At 42.7% G+C, this 21,324-nt stretch overlaps 1 protein-coding gene across 1 annotated transcript in view; it reads left to right on the forward strand.

Annotated features, from left to right (window-relative positions):
- LOC128666095 (vomeronasal type-2 receptor 26-like) overlaps positions 1-21,324 on the forward strand; it is a 73,070-nt gene that overhangs the window by 22,026 nt on the left and 29,720 nt on the right. Inside the window, exon 3 of the mRNA XM_053720497.1 lies at positions 6,003-6,126. Coding sequence (XP_053576472.1) covers positions 6,003-6,126 — 124 coding nt within the window. The remainder of the gene's footprint in view (positions 1-6,002; positions 6,127-21,324) is intronic.

Here is a 21,324-nt window from a genome sequence, read left to right on the forward strand (position 1 = left end):
CATCACCCATAGGGAGACTTCCCCAGGGTCATAATAATTTGCATACGAAGAGAGAAGCGCTCTACCAGGAACGAACAACAGCTCAGTGGCTTGTTCTATGGCGATTTACCACCCGGAAGCAGCCTCTTTTAGACCAGTGTGCTTTTCACAGAAGAAAACTTTCCTGAAGCATATCAGTCTGATCCTGCCAAGTAAGGTCAGTCCAGCCCTGAAATACCAGGCAATTCTCCTCTGAACAAGGAACATGACAACCACAGACGATCGTTACGGCCTCCTATGGGCCTCGTCAGTGAGGTGCAGCCACATTCCTCTAAGCACACTGGGCAAGGAGTCCACGTCTGGTTTCCCCCATCACCCATAGGGAGACTTCCCCAGGGTCATAATAATTTGCATACGAAGAGAGAAGCGCTCTACCAGGAACGAACAACAGCTCAGTGGCTTGTTCTATGGCGATTTACCACCCGGAAGCAGCCTCTTTTAGACCAGTGTGCTTTTCACAGAAGAAAACTTTCCTGAAGTATATCAGTCTGATCTTGCCAAGTAAGGTCAGTCCAGCCCCGAAATACCAGGCAATTCTCCTCTGAACAAGGAACATGACAACCCCAGATGATTGTTTCGGCCTCCTATGGGCCTCGTCAGTGAGGTGCAGCCACATTCCTCTAAGCACACTGGGAAAGGAGTCCACGTCTGGTTTCTCCCATCACCCATAGGGAGACTTCCCCAGGGTCATAATAATTTGCATACGAAGAGAGAAGCGCTCTACCAGGAATGAACAACAGCTCAGTGGCTTGTTCTATGGCGATTTACCACCCGGAAGCAGCCTCTTTTAGACCAGTGTGCTTTTCACAGAAGAAAACTTTCCTGAAGTATATCAGTCTGATCCTACCAAGTAAGGTCAGTCCAGCCTCGAAATACCAGGCAATTCTCCTCTAAACAAGGAACATGAAAACCCCAGATGACTGTTTCGGCCTCCTATGGGCCTCGTCAGTGAGGTGCAGCCACATTCCTCTAAGCACACTGGGCAAGGAGTCCACGTCTGGTTTCCCCCATCACCCATAGGGAGACTTCCCCAGGGTCATAATAATTTGCATACGAAGAGAGAAGCGCTCTACCAGGAATGAACAACAGCTCAGTGGCTTGTTCTATGGCGATTTACCACCCGGAAGCAGCCTCTTTTAGACCAGTGTGCTTTTCACAGAAGAAAACTTTCCTGAAATATATCAGTCTGATCCTGCCAAGTAAGGTCAGTCCAGCCCCGAAATACCAGGCAATTCTCCTCTGAACAAGGAACATGACAACCCCAGACGATCGTTTTGGCCTCCTATGGGCCTCGTCAGTGAGGTGCAGCCACATTCCTCTAAGCACATTGGGCAAGGAGTCCACGTCTGGTTTCCCCCATCACCCATAGGGAGACTTCCCCAGGGTCATAATAATTTGCATACGAAGAGAGAAGCGCTCTACCAAGAACGAACAACAGCTCAGTGGCTTGTTCTATGGCGATTTACCACCCGGAAGCAGCCTCTTTTAGACCAGTGTGCTTTTCACAGAAGAAAACTTTCCTGAAGTATATCAGTCTGATCCTGCCAAGTAAGGTCAGTCCAGCCCCGAAATACCAGGCAATTCTCCTCTGAACAAGGAACATGACAACCCCAGACGATTGTTTCGGCCTCCTATGGGCCTCGTCAGTGAGGTGCAGCCACATTCCTCTAAGCACACTGGGCAAGGAGTCCACGTCTGGTTTCCCCCATCACCCATAGGGAGACTTCCCCAGGGTCATAATAATTTGCATATGAAGAGAGAAGCGCTCTACCAGGAACGAACAACAGCTCAGTGGCTTGTTCTATGGCAATTTACCACCCGGAAGCAGCCTCTTTTAGACCAGTGTGCTTTTCACAGAAGAAAACTTTCCTGAAGTATATCAGTCTGATCCTGCCAAGTAAGGTCAGTCCAGCCCCAAATTAACAGGCAATTCTCCTCTGAACAAGGAACATGACAACCCCAGACGATCGTTTCGGCCTCCTATGGGCCTCGTCAGTGAGGTGCAGCCACATTCCTCTAAGCACACTGGGCAAGGAGTCCACATCTGGTTTCCCCCATCACCCATAGGGAGACTTCCCCAGGGTCATAATAATTTGCATACGAAGAGAAAAGCGCTCTACCAGGAACGAACAACAGCTCAGTGGCTTGTTCTATGGCGATTTACCACCCCGATGGGGGAAACCAGACGTGGACTCCTTGCCCAGTGTGCTTAGAGGAATGTGGCTGCACCTCACTGACGAGGCCCATAAGAGGCCGAAACGATCGTCTGGCGTTGTCATGTTCCTTGTTCAGAGGAGAATTGCCAGGTATTTCGGGTCTGGACTGACCTTACTTGGCAGGATCAGACTGATATACTTCAGGAAAGTTTTCTTCTGTGAAAACCACACTGGTCTAAAAGAGGCTGCTTCCGGGTGGTAAATCACCATAGAACAAGCCACTGAGCTGTTGTTCGTTCCTGGTAGAGTGCTTCTCTCTTTGTATGCAAATTATTATGACCCTGGGGAAGTCTCCCTATGGGTGATGGGGGAAACCAGACGTGGACTCCTTGCCCAGTGTGCTTAGAGGAATGTGGCTGCACCTCACTGACGAGGCCCATAAGAGGCCGAAACGATCGTCTGGGGTTGTCATGTTCCTTGTTCAGAGGAGAATTGCCTGGTATTTTGGGGCTGGACTGACCTTACTTGGCAGGATCAGACTGATATACTTCAGGAAAGTTTTCTTCTGTGAAAAGCACACTGGTCTAAAAGAGGCTGCTTCCGGGTGGTAAATCGCCATAGAACAAGCCACTGAGCTGTTGTTCGTTCCTGGTAGAGCGCTTCTCTCTTTGTATGTAAATTATTATGACCCTGGGGAAGTCTCCCTATGGGTGATGGGGGAAACCAGACGTGGACTCCTTGCCCAGTGTGCTTAGAGGAATGTGGCTGCACCTCACTGACGAGGCCCATAAGAGGCCGAAACGATCATCTGGGGTTGTCATGTTCCTTGTTCTGAGGAGAATTGCCTGGTATTTCGAGGCTGGACTGACCTTACTTGGCAGGATCAGACTGATATACTTCAGGAAAGTTTTCTTCTGTGAAAAGCACACTGGTCTAAAAGAGGCTGCTTCCGGGTGGTAAATCGCCATAGAACAAGCCACTGAGCTGTTGTTCGTTCCTGGTAGAGCGCTTCTCTCTTTGTATGCAAATTATATATATATATATATATATATATATATATATATATATATATATATACTAGCTGTTGCTCGCGTGAATTTTGTGAATTGTAAAAAATAGCGAAAAAATACGACCACTCCCAGCGACATGTGCCCTCACGTGTGTGCCGTTCGGGTTGCACACTCACCGACATGAACTTTTTGAGTTTTTGTTAATTCTCTGTGTTTCTTGTAATCTAAATACCAATTTAGTTTTTTTACATATAGGTATCTTCATAATAAGCCCGCCCTTTTGATCCCCTTAAGTAGATTTTTGGGAAATGGTAAAACACGTGTTTCTTTATTTTTCAAGGAGAATCTAAATACCAATTTTCACGTCTGTAACATCTTTGCTATTTCAGATATATGTATCCTCATATATCAGCCTCCCCTTTTGACCCCCTTAAAGGGATATGAAACACAATTTTTTTTCTTTCATGATTCTGAAAGAACATACAATTTCAAACAACTTTCCAATTTACTTCTGTTATTTCATTTGCTTCTTACTCTTGTTATCCTTTGCTGAAATGTTTATCTGGGCAAGTTCATGTGCAGCAGAGAACCTTGGTTCTAGCTGTTGATTGGTGGCTGCATATATAAACTGATTGTCATTGGCTCACCCATGTGTTCAGTCAGAAACCATTAGTGCATTGCTGCTCCTTCAACAAATGATACCAAGAGAATAAAACAGATTAGATAATAGAAGTAAATGAGAAAGTTGTTTAAAATTGTATTCTCTATCTGAATATGGTAAAACACGTGTTTATTTCTCAAGGAGAATCTAAATGCTAATTTTTTTCACGCCTGTAACATTGTCGCTTTTTGAGATATAGGTATCCTAATAAATCAGCCCCCCCCCCCCCCTTTTGACCTCCCTCAAGTGGATTTTGAGGAAATGGTAAAACATGTGTTTCTTTTTTTTCAAGGATAATCTAAATACCAATTTTCCCATCTGTAACATTGTCGGTTTTTGAGATCTAGGTATCCTCATAAATCAGCCCCCCCTCTTTTGACCCACCTTAAGTGGGGGAAATGATAAAACATGTGTTTCTTTATTTTTCAAGGAGAATCTAAATACCAATTTTCCCGTCTGTAACATTGTCGGTTTTTGAGATATAGGTATCCTCATAAATCAGCCCCCCCCCTCTTTTGACCCCCCTTAAGTGGATTTTGGGGAAATGATAAAACATGTGTTTCTTTATTTTTCAAGGAGAATCAAAATACCAATTTTCCTGTCTGTAACATTGTTGGTTTTTGAGATATAGGTATCCTCATAAATCAGCCCCCCCCCCCCCCCCTCTTTTGACCCACCTTAAGTCGATTTTGTGATATGATAAAACATGTGTTTCTTTATTTTTCAAGGAGAATCTAAATACCAATTTTAACGTCTGTAACATCGTTGGGTTTTGAGATCTAGGTATCCTTATAAAAAAGTTCACCTCCCTTTTTCACCCCCTTAGGGACGTAATTTCCAATAATCCTTTAGTAGTGGGTGCCTATGTCATAAAAACAACGTAACTTCCAAATTTCACATTCCTAGGTTAAACGATTTGAGCTATATTCCACAAAACATTTATTACATCTTTGCACCCAGGCGGATGACCTTTGGAGGGCAATACTGTAGCTTGGACTTTGGATATGGATATATATATATATATATATATATATATATATATACATACAATATATATATATATATATATATATATATATATATATATATATATATATATATATATATATATATATATATAACCAGGTTTTGTAGTATGTGCACTCTCACCAACAAGCTCCAACTTATATACATATACATATATATATATAATGTTAATGTAAAATAGATATCTCTAGAATTATTATTTTTGTATTGACAATAAAAATTACATTGTTCTGTATGTTAGGAACATTGGAATATAAAATATTCACAACTGCTTTCAGGTTAGTGTGCTAGTGATAGGTGTTAGGTTTTTTCTTGTACGCTTTCTATTGACTTCTTTGGGGAGAATACATTAACGCAGTCACTATATTTGGGAAGCCCGCTTAGGGTTTTGCTCACGCACAAATCTTTTACTTTCAACTTGTAATACGTGCGCTACCTGACATGCACAGAAAGCTTACTTCTTACTTAGCACTGTGGAATCTGTTGCCACTCTCCAAATTCCTGATAATAATAATAATAATAATAATAATAATAAATACTTCTAGCAAAGATTTAACGAAAACGCTGTAATCTGGCCCTAAATCTTTTGTTTGTTTTTTAAAATAACAATGTAATTTTGTTATCACAATTCTCAAGTTTTTTCAAACCTTGTAAAAACCTGCTGGAATCCATGTAACTTGTCTCCTGCAGACAATTAGGAACATATGCTCTGTGCTAACCAACTACTGCATAGAATAGTGCAGACTCTGGTAGATTCCTCTATGGAGGTTGTGTAGCTGGAACATGTTACAGAGGCATTTTAAAACAAATGCAAAAATAAAGCAAAAATAAATAGACATTGCAATGATTATTTATTTTCCTTAATTGTGCAATGTAAGGGGGGATTAAGTGTTGAATTTAATGTCCCATTAATAAGCATTAACAGCTGGATTCAATCAATTTTGCAAAACAAATATAGATAACAGTTATGTTGTTTTTACTGTGTTTAACACAATCTTATTAAAATATAATTATAATGAATACACATACATACATGTATATAAATTATAATTCCTGTAATGTTTCATTTAACCATACAAGACCGCATTTGACTTTTTATTTTGATTTTAGACTCCTACTTCCATATGCAGTGAGATCTGCTCTTCTGGTCATAGGAAAATTCCTCAGACTGGAAAACCATCTTGCTGTTTTTATTGTGTACCATGTTCTGATGGTGAAATTGCAAACTCATCAGGTAACCACATTAAAAAATATTAAGTAACAGGAATGTGTAATTTACATAGTAATTATTTTCTATTTTCCCCTTCTTATATCGTATTCTTGAGGTAGTCTGTTTCTTTATACTGCTTGGAGAAGTTAACACATTCCTACTTCATTTCCATTAAATGTAAAGGCACTTAATTTCTCCTATTTGTATGTTGTTGTATGTGATCTTCCATTAAGGCTTTTGCTTTCCTATCTATTATTACTCAATGCAGCTTTTTTTTTAAAAAAAAATAGCCATGTGCCAATAGAGGATTCATGATAAATGGAAATACAATTAAAATGGTGACCATTGACAAAGCAGAGGTCAGGTGGTCAGATAACAGCAGCCAATAAACATTGTTAGAGTGACCATAAACCAGGCTTCCTCTTTCTATTGCTTCTCACCATTATGGTAAGAAAGAACGAATGAACGAAAGCGAAAAAGAGGGAGAAAAATACAGTGAAACAGAGAGACAGCAGGCAGGAAGAAAGTATACTGACAGAAACCAAGAGAAACAGAGAGAGAGAGAGAGAGAGAGACTGGGAGAGACAGATGGAGTGAAAATACAAAACAGAGAGAAAGACAAAGACACAGTCTCATATACTACTATCTTTTATATAAGATTGATTTGATTTAAGGGACATTGGACACATCGAGTTTTTAATATAAAATCATTATGTCTAGTAAAAATACATTGTCATAATTTTATATTTTATTCCTGCACTTTGACAATTCTAAGTTTCCAGGTCTAAGAACTTTACAAGCCTAACTCTGCAATATACGTGTCCCTAACTGGCCTTAGCTGATGTTATAAAATAAATGCAGTTAAACAATTGTGACAGGCTTCATAAATATGTCAGTATACAAACTGTCACCTAGATTATGAGTTTTGCGTTAACAGGGGTGCGGTGCTAATGAGCAGTTTATGCTCACAGTGAGCGTAGAGCAAAATTTAACTCCACATCTCACCTCAATACCAGCGCTGCTTAAGTCAGTGGTGAGTAGTGATGTCACGAACTTAAAATTTTCCGTTCGCGAACAGCGGACTCAAACTTCCACAACTGTTCCCGAACAGGAGAACCGGGCGAACCGCCATTGACTTCAATAGGCAGGCAAATTTTAAAATCCACAGGGACTCTTTCTGGCCGCAATAGTGATGGAAAAGTTGTTTCAAGGGGACTAACACCTGGACTGTGGAATGCCGGAGGGGGATCCATGGCAAAACTCCCACGGAAAATTACATAGTTGATGCAGAGTCTGTTTTTAAGCCATAAAGGGCATAAATCACATAACATTCCTAAATTGTTTGGAATAACGTGCTTTAAAACAACGCAAACAATCCATTTGCACAACCACGAGATAGATTTGATAGATACATAGATACATAGATTAGATAGATAGATCAATAGATGCAATATACATTTGATAGATACGATAGTTAGATTTGATAGATAAATAGATAGATTTGATAGATTTATAATTTCCCAGACAGAGAATTACAAGACGTGCGGTATGGGACCCATGGTAAGGTTCCCAGAGGCAGTTGCGGCGCCAGGGGAGGTGTATATGGCATGGATTTTAGGAACCGGGAGATGGAAAAAGATGCTTGGTCGGTCCTCCTATTTCAAATTTGGGGCACTGCGCGTGCAATCTACTGTGGCACCAGATATGAGTGGTGTGTTAAGTAGTACTAGTCTGATCAGTTTAATACCTGTTATTTCCCCTATTGGGGGAGTTGTATATGGCATGGATTTTAGGAACCGGGAGATGGAAAAAGATGCTTGGTCAGTCCTCCTACTTCAAATACTGTGGCACCAGATATGAGTGGTGTGTAAAGTAGTACTATTCTTAGCAGTTTAATACCTGTTACTCCCCCTATCAGGGGAGTTGTATATGGCATGGATTTTAGGAACCGCGAGATGGAAAAAGATGCTTGGTCGGTCCTCCTACTTCAAATTTGGGGCACTGCACGTGCAATTGTGGCCAGACTTTTAGCCGACGGCCATTTGGACGACGGACATTTGTCCGAAACACAAGTGGCTGTCAAAAAACAGTCCGGCCACGAGATAGATAGGATTGATAGATAGATTTTATAGATAAATAGATAGATTTGATAGATATATAATTTCCCAAACAGAGAATTACAAGATGTGCGGTCTGACACCCATGGTAAGGTTCCCAGAGGCAGTTGCGGTGCCAGGGGACGTGTATATGGCATGGATTTTAGGAACTGGGAGATGGAAAAAGATGCTTGGTCGGTCCTCCTACTTCAAATTTGGGGCACTGCGCGTGCAATTGTGGCCGGACTTTTAGCCGACGGCCATTTGGACGATGGACATTTGTCTGACGGACATTTGGCCGAAACACAAGTGGCTGTCACAAAACAGTCCGGCCACGAGATAGATTTGATAGATAGATACATAGAATACATAGATTACATAGATCAATAGATGCAATATACATTTGATAGATATTATTGACAGTTAGATAGATTTGATAGATAAATAGATAGATTTGATAGATATATAATTTCCCAGACAGAGAATTACAAGACGTGCGGTCTGAGACCCATGGTAAGGTTCCCAGAGGCAGTTGCTGCGCCAGGGGACGTGTATATGGCATGGATTTTAGGAACCGGGAGATGGAAAAAGATGCTTGGTCAGTCTTCCTACTTCAAATTTGGGGCACTGCGCGTGCAATTGTGGCCAGACTTTTAGCCAACGGCCATTTGGCCGATGGACATTTGTCCGACGGACATTTGGCTGAAACACAAGTGGCTGTCACAGAACAGTCCAGCCACGAGATAGATTTGATAGATACATAGATTACATAGATCAATAGATGCAATATACATTTGATAGATACGATTGATAGTTAGATAGATTTGATAGATAAATAGATAGATTTGATAGATATATAATTTCCCAGACAGAGAATTACAAGACGTGCGGTCTGGGACCCATGGTAAGGTTCCCAGAGGCAGTTGCGGCGCCAGGGGACATGTATATGGCATGGATTTTAGGAACCGGGAGATGGAAAAAGATGCTTGGTTGGCCCTCCTACTTCAATTTTGGGGCACTGCGCGTGCAATCGTGGCCGGACTTTTAGCCGACGGACGTTTGTCCGACGGACATTTGGCCGAAACACAAGTGACTGTCACAAAACAGTCCGGCCACGAGATAGATAGATTTTATAGATAGATACATAGATTACATAGATCAATAGATGCAATATACATTTGATAGATACAATTGATAGTTAGATAATTTTGATAGATAAATAGATAGATTTGATAGATATATAATTTCCCAGACAGAGAATTACAAGACGTGCGGTCTGTGACCCATGGTAAGGTTCCCAGAGGCAGTTGCGGTGCCAGGGGACGTGTATATGGCATCGATTTTAGGAACCGGGAGATGGAAAAAGATGCTTTGTCGGTCCTCCAACTTCAAATTTGGGGCACTGCGCATGCAATCGTGGCCGGACTTTTAGCCGCCGGAAATTTGGCCGCCGGACATTTGGCTGACGGACATTTGGCCGAAACACAAGTGGCTGTCACAAAACAGTCCAGCCACAAGATAGATAGATTTGATAGATAGATACATAGATTACATAGATCAATAGATGCAATATACATTTGATAGATACGATTGATAGTTAGATAGATTTGAAAGATAAATAGACGTGCGGTCTGGGACCCATGGTAAGGTTACTTCCTTTTGCACAATCGAGTACAGGTTGGGGATTGCCTTTTGTGCAAAGAAATTTCGTCCGGGTACCCTCCACTGCGGTGTCCCCTATCAGGGGATGTGTATATGGCATGGATTTTAGGAACCGGGAGATGGAAAAAGACTCTTGGTCGGTCCTCCTACTTCAAATTTGGGGCACTGCGCATGCAATCATGGCTGGACTTTTAGCCGATGGATATTTGGCCGACGGACATTTGACCGAAACACAAGTGGCTGTAACAAAACAGTCCGGCCACGAGATAGATAGATTTGATTGATAGATACATAGATTACATAGATCAATAGATGCAATATACATTTGATAGATACGAGTGATAGTTAGATAGATTTGATAGATAAATAGATAGATTTGATAGATATATAGTTTCCCAGACAGAGAATTACAAGACGTGCGGTCTGGGACCCATGGTAAGATTACTTCCTTTTGCACAATCGAGTACAGGTTGGGGATTGCCTTTTGTGCAAAGAAATTTCGGCCGGGTACCTTCCACTGCGTTGTCCCCTATCATGGGATGTGTATATGGCATGGATTTTAGGAACGGAGAGATGGAAAAAGATGCTTGGTCGGTCCTCCTACTTCAAATTTGGGGCACTGCGCGTGCAATGTAATGTGTCACCAGATAGGAGTGGTGTGTTAAGTAGTACTATTCCTATCAGTTTAATCCTGTTAAGTGTCACGCTCAGCTGCTGGGAAGCTCTGCAGTCCCCTATGTGTGCTTGATTGACAGGTGTCTGAGCCACCCCTTCCTGATGATGTCACAACCAGGCTTTTTATTCTGGCTTCCTGTTTCTCCAGTGTCCGTTTGTTTGTTAACTTTGAGGCTTCTGTTAGGATTTCGCTGAGGAATCTCTCTAACTGCTGCTTTTCTGTTGCCAATCTCTTCAAGGACTTACTATGCTGGATTAACCTTCAACCTCCTGAATACCTGTCTCCAAACAATGCAAGTACTGTTTGTTTTGTGAAACTTTCAAACTTCCTGTTTACCTGCTGCAAACCCTGCATATTCAGACTACTCTGTGTAGTGCAAACTATTCAAATACTGTTATTTCTGTGAATCCTTCAATCTGCATGTTTACCTGTTTCCAAACTCTGCAAATACAATTATTCAGTGTAAACCTTCAAACTGCTGGATATCCTGCTGCCAATCTCCACAAGTACTGATTAATCTGTGTTAACCTTCAAACTACCAGCTTACCTGTTGCTATCACTGCAAGTTCTGACAACACAGTGTTAACCCTCAAACTGCCTGATTACCTGTTGCATACTCTGCAAAGACTGTCTACACAGTGTTAACTCTCAAACTGCCTGATTACCTGTTGCATACTCCGCAAAGACTGTCTACTCAGTGTTAACCCTCAAACTGCCTGATTACCTGTTGCATATTCTGCAAAGACTGTCTACACAGTGTTAACCTTCAGACTGCCTGATAACAAATTACCTACTCCTGCATTATTAACTGTTTCCTGTTTTACCCTTCTTCTGTCTGAGTATAAGTGACTATCCCTGCTCTCCTGATTCTGTGGAAGGCATTTCCTGAAACCAGTTCCTTATTCAGAAGTCTATCTGGCTGATATCATGAATTACTTTGGCACAGGCTAACCCTGCTCCATATCGTGAGTACTTAGTTTTTTGGAGGTTGTCGTGGGGTCACGTCCTGGATTAAACTCAGAGTGCAAGGGTGTTGTTTAAGTTCGCCCTTGCATTTGGGTCTACTTCTGGATATTTCCTAACCTGACATTAAGTGTCTTTTTTTTTTGTTTGTTTTTGAAGCCACAGTGCAGCACCAGAGGCCAGAAAAATTTGGCCACGAGATAGATAGATAGATTAGATAGATAGATAGATAGATAGATAGATAGATACATAGATTGCATAGATCAATAGATGCAATATACATTTGATAGATACAATTGATAGTTAGATAATTTTGATAGATAAATAGATAGATTTGATAGATATATAATTTCCCAGACAGAGAATTACAAGACGTTCGGGCTGAGACCCATGGTAAGGTTCCCAGAGGCAGTTGCGGTGCCAGGGGACGTGTATATGGCATGGATTTTAGGAACCGGGAGATGGAAAAAGATGCTTGGTCGGTCCTCCAACTTCAAATTTGGGGCACTGCGCGTGCAATCGTGGCCGGACTTTTAGCCGCCGGACATTTGGCCGCCGGACATTTGGCCGACGGACATTTGGCCGAAACACAAGTGGCTGTCACAAAACAGTCCAGCCACAAGATAGATAGATTTGATAGATAGATACATAGATTACATAGATCAATAGATGCAATATACATTTGATAGATACGATTGATAGTTAGATAGATTTGATAGATAAATAGACGTGCGGTCTGGGACCCATGGTAAGGTTACTTCCTTTTGCACAATCGAGTACAGGTTGGGGATTGCCTTTTGTGCAAAGAAATTTCGGCCGGGTACCCTCCACTTCGGTGTCCCCTATCAGGGGATGTGTATATGGCATGGATTTTAGGAACCGGGAGATGGAAAAAGACTCTTGGTCAGTCCTCCTACTTCAAATTTGGGGCACTGCGCATGCAATCATGGCTGGACTTTTAGCCGATGGATATTTGGCCAACGGACATTTGGCCGAAACACAAGTGGCTGTCACAAAACTGTCCGGCCACGAGATAGATAGATTTGATAGATAGATACATAGATTACATAGATCAATAGATGCAATATACATTTGATAGATACGAGTGATAGTTAGATAGATTTGATAGATAAATAGATAGATTTGATAGATATATAGTTTCCCAGACAGAGAATTACAAGACGTGCGGTCTGGGACCCATGGTAAGATTACTTCCTTTTGCACAATCGAGTACAGGTTGGGGATTGCCTTTTGTGCAAAGAAATTTCGGCCGGGTACCTTCCACTGCGTTGTCCCCTATCAAGGGATGTGTATATGGCATGGATTTTAGGAACGGGGAGATGGAAAAAGATGCTTGGTCGGTCTTCCTACTTCAAATTTGGGGCACTGCGCGTGCAATGTAATGTGCCACCAGATAGGAGTGGTGTGTTAAGTAGTACTATTCCTATCAGTTTAATCTTGTTAAGTGTCTTTTTTTTTGTTTTTGTTTTTGAAGCCACAGTGCAGCACCAGAGGCCAGAAAAATTTGGCATGTACACATGCCTGAAAAATTAGGTATTGTTGCAGCCGCTGCTGTAGCAGTGGCCAGAAAAATTGATGTTTGTTTCCCATGCAGAAAGTGCCCTAAAACATTGCGGCTTGAACCCGAGTTGGTGGCGGATAAGTCACGCAAGTCATCCGGCATTTGAAGATAAAATACAGCAGCGTGTGGACCATTTTTAGCCCAAGGCAGCTCATGTCATCAGGCCTTTTTTACTCAAATGTATGGCCCAATGTCAGTCCTTTCGGGATCCATCCCTCATTCATCTTAATAAAGGTGAGGTAATCTAGACTTTTTTGACCTAGGCGACTTCTCTTCTCAGTGACAATACCTCCTCTCCTGCTGCACTGAAGGTCCTTTCTGACAGGACACTTGAAGCGGGGCAGGCCAGAAGTTCTATTGCAAATTGGGATAGCTCAGGCCACAGGTCAAGCCTGCACACCCAGTAGTCAAGGGGTGCATCGCTCCTCAGAGTGTCGAGTTCTGCAGTTAAGGCGAGGTAGTCTGCTACCTGTCGGTCGAGTCGTGAGGGTGGACCCCGAAGGGCTGTGGCAATGCATAGGAGTTAAAAAGCTCTGCATGTCCTCCATCAACAACACGTCTGTAAAGCGTCCTGTCCTTGCTGGCGTGGTCGTGGGAGTCGGAGGATTACTTTCAGCTCTTACCCTGTTAGATTCACGTTGTGCTGTGACATCACCCTTATACGCTGTGTAAAGCATACTTTTTAATTTATTTTGGAAATGCTGCATCCTTTCCGACTTGTTGTAATTCGATAATATTTCTGGCACTCTATGCTTATACCGGGGGTCTAGTAGCGTGGAAACCCAGTACAGGTTGTTCTCCTTCAGCTTTTTTATACGAGGGTCCCTCAACAGGCACGACAGCATGAAAGACCCCATTTGCACAAGGTTGGATGCCGAGCTACTCATGTCCCGTTCCTCATCCTCAGTGATGTCACTGAAGGTATCTTCTAACCCCAAGCCACGTACAACACCACGGGTACCAGATAGGTGACAATGAGCACCCTGGGATGCCTGTTGTGGTTGGTCTTCCTCCTCCTCCTCCTCAAAGCCACATTCCTACTCTGACTCCTCTTCCTCACAATCCTCTTCCAGCGTTGCTGCAGGTCCAGCAAGCGATGCTGATAAGGCGGTTTCTGGTGGTGATGTTGACCACAACTCTTCCTCTTCATGCTCATCTAAGGCTTGATCCAGCACTCTTCGCAGGGCATGCTCCAGGAAGAAAACAAATGGTATGATGTCTCTGATGGTGCCTTCGTTGCGACTGACTAGGTTTGTCACCTCCTCAAAAGGAAGCATGAGCCTACAGGCATTGCGCATGAGCGCCCAGTAACGTGGCAAAAAAATCACAGCTCCGCAGAGGCTGTCCTAGCACCCCAGTCATACAAATACTCGTTAATGGCTTTTTCTTGTTGGAGCAGGCGGTCGAACATTAGTTGTGATGAATTCCAACGTGTGGGGCTGTTGCAAATCAAGCGCCTCACTGGCATGTTTTTTTGTCGCTGGATATCGGAAAAGTGTGCCATGGCCATGTAGGAACGCCTCAAATGGCCACACACCTTCCTGGCCTGCTTCAGGATGTCCTGTAAGCCTGGGTACTTATGCACAAAGCATTGTACGATCAGATTACACACATGTGCCATGTACGGCACATGTGTCAACTTGCCCAATTTCAATGCCGCCACCAAATTACTTCCGTTGTCAGAAACCACTTTGCCAATCTCCAGTTGATGCGGAGTCAGCCACTGATCCACCTGTGCGTTCAGGGCGGACAGGAGTGCTGGTCCGGTGTGACCCTCTGCTTTCAGGCAAGTCAACCCCAAGACGGCGTGACACTTCCATATCCGGGATGTGGAATAGTACCTGCGGAGCTGGGGGGGTGCTGTTGATGTGGAGCAAGACGCAGCAGCAGAAGAGGACTCAGCCGAGGAGGTTATGGAAGAGGATGGAGTAGGAGGAGTAGAGGAGGTGCAAGTCGTGGCGGTGTCACCAACTCCTCCTCTGCAGTGCCATGCATTCCATACTTTGCAGCCGTCAGCAGGTTTACCCAATGCGCAGTGTAGGTGATATACCTGCCCTGACCATGCTTTGCAGACCAGCTATCAGTGGTCCTTTTGCACAATTGAGTACAGGTTGGGGATTGCCTTTTATGAAAAGAAATTTCAGCCGGGTACCTTCCACTGCAGTGTCCCAATAGCTACAATTTTTTTGAAAGCCTCAGACTCCACCAGCTTGTATGGTAAAAGCTGGTGGGCTAAGAGTTCAGACAAGCCAGCTGTCAGACGCCGGGCAGCTGTCAGACGCCGGGCAAGCGGGTGACTTTGTGACATTGGCTTCTTACGCTCAAACATGTCCTTGACAGACACCTGACTGTGGGCAGATGAGCAGGAACTGCTCCAGAAGAGAGAGTGGTGGATGGTTGAGATGGGGCATGGAGGACAGCAGTGGTTGATGTGGCTGAAGATGCTGGACCAGGAGGAGGATGGCGGCTTTGAGTTTGTGTGCTGCTTCTACTCATGTGTTGATCCCATAGGCATTTGTGATGTGCGATCATGTGCCTTCGCAAAGCAGTTGTACCTAGGTGGGTGTTGCACTTCCCAAGACTTAGTTTCTTTTGGCACAGGTTGCAAATGGCATCGCTGTTGTCAGAGGCAGACACACAAAAAAATGCCACACTGTTCAGCTCTGTGATGATGGCATTCTGGTGGTGGCAACAGCATGCATTGATTGGCATGCTGTCTGGCTGACCCCTGGTGACGATGCATGCTGTCTGACTGTGCCACTAGCTCCTTGCGATGACCTCCCTCTGCTTCCAACTCGTCTCCTCCTCCTCCTCCTCTCTGTCTCCCCATCTTAACTTTCCCCCTGTTCTTCTTCGCTTCTAGCGGGCACCCACGTGACATCCACGGACGCATTGTCATCATCAGCCGCTTCACTTGTATCTGACAAATCAACAAATGAAGCAGCAGCGGGTACAACATCATCATCATCACACCGTACATCCATGTCTGTAATGCTGCCTGACTGAGACATATCACTGTTATCTACATCCTCTGTCAATGATGGTTGCACATCACTCATTTCTTCCAACTGAAAAAACTCCTCTGATACATCAAGTGAAGCGGCTGTGGTGCTAGTGTTGGTGGTGGTGGCAGGCGGGCGAGTGGTGGTAACTTGAGAGGTGCCCGAAGCTAAGCTGGAGGAGGATGGTGCGTCAAGGTTCGGAGCAGAAGATATAGAAGATTGGGTGTACTGGGTTAAAAAGTCAACTATGTCCTCCTCAGAACTTTTCGAGTTCATGGGACGTAGCCTCTGAACATTGGGCATTATTCTATCGCCAAAGGGAATCACAGCACCACGACCACGACAGCACCTGCGGGGTGGCCTGTCTCTGCCTGTCATTTTTTTTTAAATGTACACTTACACTACTATTAAACAAGATATGAGTGGTGGCACTGGGCAAGTGGGCACAGTATACGCTGTGAGCCTGACACAAAAAAGCAGACTGATATTTCACAGTCCAAAATTTTTTTATTTCTTTAAATGTACACTTACACTACTAGTAAGCAAGTGGACACAGTATACGCTGTGAGCCTGGTACACACGCTGGCAGGCAGGCAACTGCAATTAGATTACACAAGCAGACTGATGTTTCACAGTCAAAAAAGTTTTTTTTTTTTTAATTATTTACACTACTGTTACACCAGATATGAGTGGTGGCACTGGGCAAGTGGGCCTGGCACACACGCTAGCAGGCAGGCAACTGCAGTTAGAATACACTAGCAGACTGATGTTGCACAGTCAAAAAAGTTTTTTTTTTAAATTTACACTAATGTTACAACAGATATGAGTGGTGGCACTAGTTGGCAAGTGGGCCTGGCACACACGCTGGCAGGCAGGCAACTAGAATTATATTACGCTAGCAGACTGATGTTTCACAGTCAAAAAAGTTTTTTTTTTTTTTAAATTTACACTACTGTTACAACATATATGAGTGGTGGCACTAGTTGGCAAGTGGGCCTGGCACACACGCTGGCAGACAGGCAACTACAATTAGATTACACTAGCAGACTGATGTTTCACAGTTAATTTTTTTTTTTTTAAATTTACACTACTGTTACAACAGATATGAGTGGTGACACTTAGCAAGTGGTCCTGGCACACACGCTGGCAGGCAGGCAACTGCAATTAGATTACACTAGCAGTCTGATGTTTCACAGTCAAAAAAGTTTTTTTTTACAAAATTTACACTACTGTTACAACAGATATGAGTGGTGGCACTAGTTGGCAAGTGGGCCTGGCACACACGCTGGCAGGCAGGCAACTGCAATTAGATTGCACTAGCAGACTGATGTTTCACAGTCAAAAAAGTTTTGTTTTTTTGAATTTACGCTACTGTTACAACAGATATGAGTGGTGGCACTTAGCAAGTGGGCCTGGCACACACGCTGGCAGGTAGTGATGTCTCGAACCTAAAATGTTCTGTTCGCGAACCGCGGACTCGAACTTCCGGTATTGTTCGCGAACGCGCGAACCGCCACTGAATTCAATAGGCAGGCGAACTTTAAAACCTACAAGGACACTTTCTGGCCACAATAGTGATGGAAAAGTTTTTTCAAGGGTACTAACACCTGGACTGTTGCATGCTGGAGGGGGATCCCTGGCAAAACTCCCATGGAAAATTACATAGTTTATGCAGAGTCTGCTTTTAAGCCATAATGGGTCTAAATCAACTAACATTCCCAAAGTGGCTGTCTCAAAACATCCCGGACAGAAGATAGATTGATAGTGATAGATAGGATAGATAGATATACATAGATTGATAGTTAGATAGAATCGATAGAAGAGAAATAGATAGATTTGTTAGATATATAATTACCCTAATAAATTCTAATAATCAAACATGCATTCTTGGACCCAACTAGCTTGTGTCAATTAGTACTTTTCTTAGCACTTTAATCCCTGTTCCCCCCCCCTTATCGTGGGAGTTATATATGGCCTGCCAGATTACCCTGAAAAATTATAATAATAAGACATGTGGTCTGCTACCTATTTTAACGAGGTTGTGTTTTAAGTACTACCATTCTTAGCACTTTAATCTCTGTAACTCCCCCTATTTGGTGATGTCTATATGGCCTGGATGATTACCCATACAAAATATAATAATAAGACATCTGCTCTTGGTCTTCGACCCATGGTAACTATGTTGTGTTAATTAGTAATGTCCTTCGCATTTTGATAGCTGTTACTCATACTCACCCTATCGGTGGAGGTCTATATGGCCTGCATGATTACCCTTACAAAATATAACAACCAAACATATGCTCTGGGACCCATGGTAAGTAGGTTGTGTTAAGTAGTACTGTTCTTTGCATTTTCATACGTGTTACAACACCAAATGGTGGCAGGTCTATCTGGCCTTCATGATTAGCTGCACCCAAACCCAAAAAAAAGCCGAGTGGTCTTAGACTAACACCCATGGCTAACTCTGTTGTTTCAATTAGTACTATTCTTAGCACTTTCATCCCTGTTACGGGCGGTCTACATGGCCATCATGATTAGCCAAACAAAATACTACAATCCAACCTTTGCTCAGTCTTCATAGGCCCTTCATTCTCTGTATTTTGATAGTGCAGTTCTTATTATTTTTATAGCAGATACAACACCGAATGTTGGCAGCTCTATATGGCCTGCATGATTAGCCGCACCCAATACAAAAATAAATCCAAGCGGTCTTGGATTAACACCCATGGCTAACTCTGTTGTTTCAATTAGTACTATTCTTAGCACTTTCATCTCATCATCCCTGTTACTTCCAGGACTCTCGGTGGTGGTGGTCTACATGGGCATCATGATTAGCCTAACCAAAAACTACAATCCAACCTTGGCTCAGTCTTCCTAAGGCCCTTCATTGGCTGTATTTTGGTAGTACTGTTCTTATTAGTTTAATAGCTGATATGACACCAAATGTTGTCAGCTCTATATGGCCTGCATGAATAGCCGCACCCAAAGCCAAAAAAAAGCCAAGCGGTTTTGCACTAACACCCATGGCTAACTCTGTTGTTTCAAGTTCTACTATTCTTAGCTCTTTCATCTCATCATCCCTGTTACTTCCAGGACTCTCGGTGGTGGTGGTCTACATGGCCATCATGATTAGCCTAACCAAATACTACAATCCAACCTTGGCTCAGTCTTCCTAAGGCCCTTAATTGGCTGTATTTTGGTAGTACTGTTCTTATTAGTTTAATAGCTGATACGACACCGAATGTTGTCAGTTCTATATGGCCTGCATGAATAGCCGCACCTAAAGCCAAAAAAAAGCCAAGCGGTTTTGCACTAACACCCATGGCTAACTCTGTTGTTTCAAGTTCTACTATTCTTAGCTCTTTCATCTCATCATCCCTGTTACTTCCAGGACTCTCGGTGGTGGTGATCTACATGGCCATCATGATTAGCTTAATCAAATACTACAATCCAACCTTGGCTCAGTCTTCCTAAGGCCCTTCATTGGCTGTATTTTGGTAGTACTGTTCTTATTAGTTTAATAGCTGATACGACACCAAATGTTGTCAGCTCTTCCTAAGGCCCTTCATTGGCTCTATTTTGGTAGTCTATAAGAGAAAGAAGCACAGAGGCGCCAACATGGCCTAGTAACGTCACGGATACAAAACATCAGCAGGATAGGAAATATACTCACAAGCGTAGCCTCTGTGCTTCTTTCTCTTATAGATCACGCCACACCAGGACGACCGTCCTATGACAGAGAGCTGCCTTCTTTCTTTTGGATTATTCTTTGTGTGGACATTTTGTTATTTGATTATACCAATATCATCTGGGTCCACTTGTGAGCATATCATCTCTAATAATCTGATATAAGTGTGCTAGGTTTATTGTATATTCTCTTAATTATCTGTATATATATGCTTACTGTTTGCTGCTTATTGTTAGCGCCCCCTAGGAGTGTGGTGTATGTTCTATGTGCACCACCCTCCTTATATCTTTTGTTATCTATTTTGGTAGTACTGTTCTTATTAGTTTAATAGCTGATACGACACCGAATGTTGTCAGCTCTATATGGCCTGCATGAATAGCCGCACCCAAAGCCAAAAAAAAGCCAAGCGGTTTTGCACTAACACCCATGGCTAACTCTGTTGTTTCAAGTTCTACTATTCTTAGCTCTTTCATCTCATCATCCCTGTTACTTCCAGGACTCTCGGTGGTGGTGGTCTACATGGCCATCATGATTAGCCTAACCAAATACTACAATCCAACCTTGGCTCAGTCTTCCTAAGGCCATTCATTGGCTGTATTTTGGTAGTACTGTCATCCTTTTGAATAATAGATTACAGGAAAGGCATTGATTTTAGAATCCCAGAGATCATTTATATGACCCGTGAAATAAAAAAAAAATTCATTAGATACCCGTTACACAATTATTTATCCTCAGGCCTTTTTAATACGAGGGTCCCGGAGCCTCAAACGAAACAACAGCATGAAAGAGGAGATATGTCATCCTTTTGAATAATAGATTACAGGAAAGGCATTGATTTTAGAAACCCACAGATCATTATTTGCAACCGTGAAATTAGAAAAAAACATTGATTAGACACCCGTGACACTTATTTATGCTCAGTCCTTTTTAATACGAGGGTCAAGGAGCCTCAACCGAAACAACAGCATGAAAGAGGAGATATGTCATCATTTTGAATAAAAGATTACAGTAAAGGCATTGATTTTAGAAACCCACAGATCATTATTTGCAACCGTGAAATTAGAAAAAAACATTGATTACACACCCGTGACACTTATTTATGCTCAGGCCTTTTTAATACAAGGGTCCCGGAGCCTCAACCGAAACAACAGCATGAAAGAGGAGATATGTCATCCTTTTGAATAAAAGATTACAGTAAAGGCATTGATTTTAGAAACCCACAGATCATTATTTGCAACCGTGAAATTAGAAAAAATAGTTGTAAATAGTGTAAATAGTTGGCAAGACGGCCTGGCACAAAAGGATGGCAGGCAGGAGGTAGATGCAATTCAAGGAAACTAGGAGACTGATTACTGACAGTCTAAACAGTGATGATTGACAATTTTTGGAATACTGTTAACAGAAATATGATTGCTGACAACAATTGGCTAGGTGGGCCTGGCTCACAGCAGGCTGCAAAGCAGGAGGAAAGTGCTATTCAATGGCACCAGCAAACTGAGGATTCAAATCACAGCAACTATTACCAAAAATTTTAATTTTTAATTATTAGAATA

The sequence above is a fragment of the Bombina bombina genome, chromosome 1 (assembly GCF_027579735.1).
Source record: "Bombina bombina isolate aBomBom1 chromosome 1, aBomBom1.pri, whole genome shotgun sequence".
NCBI lineage: Eukaryota > Metazoa > Chordata > Amphibia > Anura > Bombinatoridae > Bombina > Bombina bombina.